The 7943-nt window shown below is 48.8% G+C and overlaps 1 protein-coding gene across 1 annotated transcript in view; it reads right to left on the bottom strand.

Moving 5' to 3' along the window:
- Positions 1-3053: 3053 nt before the first annotated feature.
- noc3l (NOC3-like DNA replication regulator) overlaps positions 3054-7943 on the bottom strand; it is an 11544-nt gene continuing 6654 nt past the window's right edge. The window contains exons 11-21 of the mRNA XM_046043028.1: positions 7796-7927; positions 5482-5562; positions 5303-5403; positions 5154-5226; positions 5007-5070; positions 4859-4930; positions 4533-4714; positions 4295-4423; positions 4051-4148; positions 3619-3703; positions 3054-3448 (exon numbers count right to left, since the gene is read on the bottom strand). Of these exons, the coding sequence (XP_045898984.1) occupies positions 3311-3448; positions 3619-3703; positions 4051-4148; positions 4295-4423; positions 4533-4714; positions 4859-4930; positions 5007-5070; positions 5154-5226; positions 5303-5403; positions 5482-5562; positions 7796-7927 (1155 nt within the window). The 3' untranslated portion in view covers positions 3054-3310. The remainder of the gene's footprint in view (positions 3449-3618; positions 3704-4050; positions 4149-4294; positions 4424-4532; positions 4715-4858; positions 4931-5006; positions 5071-5153; positions 5227-5302; positions 5404-5481; positions 5563-7795; positions 7928-7943) is intronic.

The following is a 7943-nucleotide window of genomic DNA, read 5'->3' as shown; positions in this document are numbered from 1 at the left end:
GTCCACACTCAAAGACTCAGAGACTTTGAAGTGCATTCCCGGTAAGTCCCTGAGGGTTTGGAACCATCTCACTGTTGAATCATCAAGTGCGCGAGGGCTCTCTCGCAGACATTTTGAGCCCTTTTCATAAGTCCGCATTTCTGCAGACTTTGCCTGAGGGAATTGCCCACAGTTCATAGTGTTGTGACATGAAACACAGGGGTTAACAGGGTTACCAGGGGACACCTGGTCCGTGGCAGTGGTTTTGGCACGTGGCGGGAGGGTGTTGTTTGCAACTTCTACCGTTGCTGGCAGTGAAGATAGCAGGCAGGGGGTCTGTTCCTGTGTTAGGAGGCCACATACCATCTCACGCCGACACACCAATCCAAGCGGGGTGTCCGCAGCCGGGCTCTGAACCTCAATTGAGTGTGTCTGTGGGCGCTTCCTGATCTACGGTAGATTCCGTGTCCGCTCCCCACAGGGGGTGTTGTCGCCAGACCCGGTGCAGACAAGTTTTAAACTTCTACATTTCTGATGTTATATGTTGTCTTGTCAAGAGTTTTGTGTCTTTGTCTTAGTTATCTTAAATAGGTTTCAGTAAATTGACACCTGTTAGAGGTGTCCCTTTTCACAATTCATAGATGTCATGTGACGTCACATTCCAAGGAAAACGCTCCCTCGGAGGGCAAAAAAGAGGTTATTTTCCGCTGCTTGCCAACCGATAAGCAAGTGATGCACTGTTACTTTGAGTTTGTTACTTTTGCGTTGCCAAAATGCTGGATGGTTGTTGTGCTTTCGGATTTACTAACGGAGGAGGAGACAAGCCTGGGCTGTGCTAGGTGAGGGATTCCCTACAAGGTAAACATACCGCAGCCGAGTGGCGGCAGGGACATGGCAGTTTTTAACGGTAGAAATGCAGCAGCAGATGCTGTAACGTTACATGGATCAGATATGCCCAACACTTGCAGTTTGTGTTCATATCTTTCTATTTCTTAAGTTGAAAGGTGATATAAATAAAAATTGGTCTGTTGTTTTGCCCTCCAGGTCACCACGCATGTCAGCCGACTGAAAACTATGAATAGACAACCCCTCGCTGGTGACAAAGGGGCCCTCTTCCTCCCCCTATTGGTAGAAGTGGTTCCGACCACCTTGTGGTTTGGAGTAGTCCTTATTAAATGTGGTGCATTTTTATATGGTGTCTCAGTAGTTTGCAGGTTGGTGTGTGTTTTGTAGTGGTTCTCTTAGCGTGTGTGCAAAGTTCCCTTGCAGTGCTGTCTCCTAGGGTGGTAGGGTGGCTCCGGGGACCATTAGGGGTTGACCTTTGTGAGGGCGTGCGGTGTCCCGTTTTTAAAATGAATTTGTATTTCCAATAAAGATTGTATTTTGTACAACATTCCTGTTTCTGTGCTTCTGTTCTCTGCCTCTGACGCCGGAGCAGACTGCGTAAACAAAGGTGGTGGCAGTTATGCTGCCTTAAAATCTTCAGTAATACAAATGCTGTTGTGGTGGCAGCCCGGCTGACGGTGAGTGTCCTGGTTATTTCTCCTTTTTTGTCTGATTCTGTTTTTTCCCTGTTTTTTTCTCTGTTCTCCTCCCTGTGTCTCCTCCCCTGCGGGTGCTCTCTCTCTCTCTCTCTCTCTCCCTCCGCTCCTGAGCCCAGCCAACCTGCACCTCGTCAGCCACCTCCTCTGCCTGCCACACCTGCCAGCAATCAACTCCACTTCTGCCAGTACTTCAACCCTGGTTCTCCACACTATCTCTGCTTGATCGACGATGCTTCTCACCCGGTGCCACTTCACCATTCAAGCTCACACGTATTCGGCATCTTTTTGATCTCCCTGTGCTTTGTCTCTGCTGTTTCTCTGTCTTTCTCTCCCCAGGTTCACTCAGCCGAGTCAGCTGGGCTCGTTCACCTGCCCTCTCCCCTCGGACTTCCCCCACGGTGTCCTCCCAGTTCTCCCCTGCCTCGGCCCCCAGTGTTCCCGGCTCCCTGGTCTCAGTCTCCTCGGTTCCCCGTGCCTGCGTTTCCCTGGAATCCACCTCGCCCTCAACCCCATTTTTCCCCAAATAAAACCTGTTAATTCCCAGAGTTGCGTTTGGGTCCACTCTGTCCCCACACCACAAAAAATGTAGTACAATAGATTTAAGATGGTACGTAGAACCTTACAATCACCTTAACAAATACTTATTTATTTTAGTTTTTGCTTAATGAGGCTGTTTTAAGAAAATGTTGATTGACATTTACCTCTCCTCCACTCAAGGACAAGAACCTGCAAGAGTTAAAAATCCGGCAAAAACGTAAAATCAAAAGTGTGGAAAGTGGTTCAGCGTTGTCAAGGTAAAGCGATAATGTGGCAAAATGCTGTCCCGTTCCTGTTTACAGCATTTTGAGCAGCCTCTTGTGCTCAATCATTTTCCAAGTGACCTCAGTAAAGTCTGAGGGTTCAGGGGGGACACTGGGATTGGGCCCTTGTGTGCGACTTGATGGCGCGATTTTTTTTTTTTTAGGGGCCACAGTGCTCCTAGTAAAAAATAGTTAGTCTAGAGCCCTGCAGTAACAATATTCTGCTTTGTCGGACGAAGCAAACTAACTTTGTTTTAAAGTTTGCTGCTATGAGCCTCAAATTTATGGCAAAGAGTGAAAAGTGAATTTCAGGAGGGAAGCAGCAACAGGGCTTTTCTAACCTGCTCCGAGTAAATGTAAATGCTCCGTACTTGAATAGCGCCTTTCTAGTCTTTTCGACCACTCAAAGCGCTTTTACACTACATCTGCATTCACCAGTCACACACATTCATACACTCAAACGGAAAGTAACATTCACACTCACTCATACACTGGCGGAACAGCCGGGTTCAGTATCTTGCCAAGGACACTTCGACATGCACCAGGGGGAGCCAGGGATTGAACCGCCGACCTTCCGATTAACGGCCAACCCGCTCTACCTCCTGGGCCACAGCCGCCCCTTGCAAAACAAATGTCACTCAGGGAGTTCAGCAGGAAGTTTAAGATTTAGCATTCACACAGCAGTTTCTCTTCTGCCTTTGTTTCACATTAGTGAATAAAAAAAACTGGGTTCTGTTCCAATAAAAACTTTTATTCAACAGGAAGAACGGTGAAATATCAACACTTGGATCATTTCTGACTTTACATGATGCTCACGCCCAGCCCTCATTCCAGGCTTTTATTGTGAAGGTAACACTTATCAAAACACATAATGGTATAGAATCAACAATTTAGATCAGAGGGATTCCTGTTTTTCATATTCGTTAGAAAAGATTTTTATTTTCAGAACAAACCAACCAGGTGTGTGTGTGTGTATTTGTGTGTGTGTCAGTGTTCAGTGTGTATTTGTGTGTGTGTTGTATAAAAGTCCAGCTCCGCCTCCTCAGCGCCGGCGGCGGTCAGGACGCTCTGAGCTTGTCTCTGCAGTTCGGTGTCCAGCAGCGTCGCTCCGACAACAAAACGATCCTGATAAAACATTTTCAAACACAGGAAGCTTTATTGACAAGTCTGAGGACGTAAACATGAAATCAGATTACAGATCCTCTGCTTGAGCTTTCTCCAGGTCAAACATTTATCCACTGAAACCTCCTCAGGTCTGAAGAATGAATGTATGAAGGTGCGTCGAATTTCCGTACCTTCTTCTTGGTGGCGGGCGGAGCTACAGGGGGGTTAAAGGTCATGTCTCTGACACTGTACATATTGAACAGCTCCACCGGAGACCTGGGCAGGAAGTCACACACAAAATTAATAAAATCCCATTAAAACTGGGTTGAGATCAAATAAACAGATCGAAGCACTTTTAAAGGGCCCTTACACCGTTTTTAAATTCCTAACTTTCACTCACAGGAACTGAACTACAGGACTGCACAAGTAAAATCTGGATTCAGACGGTTCTGCTGTTTTTTTATTAACAGGGAGACCCCGTGTACCAAAACAAACGCTCCTAACATAAAGTGTGCACAGGAAGAGAGGCAGACATGATGTCACGGGGACAGACTGTGGTCACAGGTCCATCAGCGCACTGCGCCTTTAAGGCGAGGATGCCAGCGGACCGTCAGAGTTCGTACCTGCGGCTCAGCTCCACGCCGAGCGCCGCTGATCCTTCACTGGGAGCTCCTTGACACAGGTGGGACGCCAACCGCCGCACGACCGGGTGGTAATGTCTCTGTAACCACACACAGGGTGATGTCACACGCCGCTCTGAGTTTATAAACATAGATGCGTGTGTATTTGTACCTGCAGCGTGTGTTGCTCCGGCAGCGCGTATTTGTACCTGCAGCGTGTATTTGTACCTGCAGCGTGTATTTGTACCTGCAGCGTGTGTAGCTCCCACAGTGCTGTGTTTTGGGCGTTGCAGTGTTCAGGTTCGTCCAGCTCTGGCAGGTAGAAGCCGCTGCCCTGAACCTCGTTATCCAACAGGAAGTCACACTTAGGGAAGGCCTAACATACACACAGACAGACAGACAGACAGTTTCAGTATCTTTTCTCTCTTTCCGACTGATTTGCTGAGACTAGCTGTAACCCTGAACCTGGACCGGCTCACACTCACGTGCACGGTGGCCCTGCTGGCGGCCAGGATTCCCACGCTGGCGTTGGGCAGCACGTGCAGGCTGAGCGTGCTCAGACGTTTGACGAACGCCATCGCTCTCTGCAGGGTCACCTGCTTCTTGCGACGGGTCAGCATGGCGTCCAGGCACCGCAGCACGATGATGATGTCATCATTGGGCGCCCCTGAGCAGACAGCAGCTTTAAATTAAACATCAGCAGTTCTCTTCCCGCTGGCTTTTGATGTGTGTTGGTACTGAGGTTATACATAAAGTCGGTGGTGAATGGCGTGTTCTCGTGGCTACAGCAGTAAATACGTGGCGTCCTCACCTGCGTGGAGCCTCAGCAGCATCCTGTAGAGCTGAGAGTAAAAGTTCAGCGGGTCGATGTTCAGAACGTCACCTGATACAAAACAGAAACTTTATTCACGTCAGTTTGAGACGCATACACACCAACGCACAAACGCGCGCACACGCACCTTGTCCTGACAGGATGGTGAAGACGGTCTGGATGCAGTGGAGACTCTCCCGATTGGTCAGATCCTGCAGAGTTCACATCAGGACGATCAATACGACAAATCTATCAGTCTGTGACAGCAGATCTCCACACAGCAGGGAATACTCACTCCTGATTGGATGAGGTTCTGCAGCACGTTGAGCAGGTCGTCGAAGAACTCCAGGTTGATCAGGTGAGCGAAGCTGACAGGAAGTGACATCACAGTCAGTGCAACTACAGTAGTGTGTGAGAGAGAGAGCGAGAGAGAGCGAGACATACTTGGCCAGCCCCTCCAGTACAGCAGGAAGCAGAAGTGACTTCTGAGCTTTCTTCAAGATCCTGAAGTAGACGAGGAAGACGATATTCAGAGTCTCTGTGTGCTGAGAGGAGAAGAAGAAGAAGAGTTAGTTCTTTCTTCTTCTTTGTCTCTTTAACTTTCCGTCGCTGCTTCGACTCACCAGCTTGATCTTCTTCTCTTTGCTGTCGGAGGCTTCGGCCTCCAGCAGCTCTTTCTCCAACTTCTCCTCGGCCTTCTTCCACTGCAGACACACACAGACACACACACACACACACAGTAACACGCACACACAGACACACACACACACAGGTCAGTCTGTTTATCACATGACAACATCCGTCCGCCGGGGGTCGGGTCGCGGCCAGCGGCTCCAGCAGGGACCCCAAACCTCCCTTTCCCGAGCCCCTTTAACCAGCTCTGTCTGGGGGATCCTGAGGCCTCCTCCCAGCTGGAAGTGCCTGGAACACCTTTCTGGGGGCCATCCAGGGGCCGTCCTTACCAGATGCCCGGACCACCTAAACCGGCTCCTTTAGATGCAGCGGCTCTACTCCCAGTTCCTCACGGATGGCTCTAAGGGAGACGCCTGACAAAAAACCTTTCGGGCGCTTGTAACCGGGTTCTTTCGGTCACGACCTGGCCTTGGTGGCCGGTCGGGGACTCATTCCCTATCCGGAGTGAGCACTTGAGCCAGTTTAGGATCGTCAGCTTCTCTGTGCCTCTTCACGGAGATTAGTTACGCTACATTCCCATATCGGCGATGAGACCGTCTGGTTTCTTCAACGAGTTTAGATCAAACAAATGGCCCTGCGTCTTAGCCCCACCCACCGGGGACGCAGAAATATGTTTTAAGAGACGTGAGACGTCCTTTCCTCGGAAGCGTCACGCGAAGCAACGTCCGTTTCTGATGACGGCGGCAGCTGATCGCAGCCGCATCGGCCGTCAGTCGAACAGCTGCAGAGACTTCGGATGCCGTTTGTGTTAAGAGTCTCAGGTCTCAGCGCAGAGCAGCACGATTCTCTGTTTAACACCTGCACATGACGAATTCCAGCTTGCTGTACGTCCCGCTCACAGGATCATTTCTGCTGACACGATGCTGATATTCTCTGCGTTTACCGACTCTGATGTGAATTCGTTAGAGAAGAACCCGGAATATGATCCTGGCGTCTTGGGATTTATTAGCCTAAATGTTTCAGGGAAACTGAAATGATGGAACTTGAATCAAAGTCGACGCTCAGTTTTAGGCTTTCAGTTTATTTCCTCTTCTGATGACCTTTAACACGACTGCACACATTTTATTTGCAAGCGACTCGTCACGGATCATCACTGCTTTCCGCGCAGCAGCTTCATTCAAACTTCAGCTGATTTTCCTGCCGGAGCCGCCGGCTGCTTCCATCGGACGCTTTAGGGTTAGCCCTAACCCTTCTGATCAGTCCAATCAGCTGCAGCGTCCAATCAATGTAATGGCTACCCAGTAAGGGGGCGTGTCACTGAGGATCCTGCCTCAGTGCTCCTCGGAGCGCAAATAAGAGCTTTGGGACGGCCTGCAAGATGGCGGAGCGGAACAACTTCCGGTTCAAGTGAGGAAACGACCAATAAGAGACTTGAGAGGCAGCCCCAGCCTCATTAACAAGGCTCAGGGCCCCACCGACACCCCCTTTAAAAGTTCTAAATGTTTTCCACATCACTGCACATTCACATATTCAGAGTCTCCTGAACTTTTATATATTGACACAATCTAAAAAGCCCTGTATTAGTATTAGTAATTAGTAGTTTAACCAGAACAAAGAAATATGACCACATTACTCCTATTTTAGCTTCATTACACTGGCTCCCAGTATGTTTTAGAATTGATCACTTTTAAAGCTCTTCATGGCCTCTCGCCTTGTTATATTTCTGACCTTTTAGTCCCATACGCAGCAGCACGTACCTTGAGATCCTCGGGCAGAGGTCTGTTGTCTGTTCCAGAGTCTCGACTGAAAACTAAAGGGGACAGAGCGTTTGCTGTCAGGGCCCCGAGGCTCTGGAACAGCCTGCCCGAGGAAATCAGGTCGGCTGAGTCAGTGAACTCTTTTAAGTCCCTTCTTAAAACATACTTTTATAGGAGAGCCTTTCCCGATCTTATTTGACTTTATTTTATCCCTTTTATTCTATTTTACTAATTTTATATTTATCTGTATTTTAAGTCTTTTCAATGTTTTCATGCTCTTATCTTGTTTTTTTTGTATTATTCTTTACACTTGTTAAAGCACTTTGTAACTTGTTTTTGAAAAGTGCTCTACAAATAAGGATTATTATTATTATTATTATTATTATGGCTGGCTCTAATTTGATTGGTCCAGATTGTGAGGGCTGCCCTCAGGACCAGCTGGCTGGGACGCCTCTGTGTGTTCTCAGTGGGGAACTGGCCCCAGCCCAAACTTCACGTTCTAGTGGAGACCTCAGTGTTCCCTAAGATCCCTGAACACAACACTGACCTTCCTCTGCATCCTGGACAGCTGCTTCTTCTTCTCCTTGTTGTTCATGAACTTCTTCTTTGGTGCCGTGTCCTCTATGTCCCGCTTCATGTCCACCTCCTTTATCCTCAGACTGAGGAGGGTCCTCAGCACCTGGGGGGGGGGGGGG

The sequence above is a fragment of the Micropterus dolomieu genome, unplaced genomic scaffold (genome assembly GCF_021292245.1).
Source record: "Micropterus dolomieu isolate WLL.071019.BEF.003 ecotype Adirondacks unplaced genomic scaffold, ASM2129224v1 contig_14622, whole genome shotgun sequence".
Taxonomy (NCBI): domain Eukaryota; kingdom Metazoa; phylum Chordata; class Actinopteri; order Centrarchiformes; family Centrarchidae; genus Micropterus; species Micropterus dolomieu.
The sequence above is the reverse complement of the archived record's forward strand: the minus strand, read 5'-3'. Positions and strand labels throughout refer to the sequence as shown.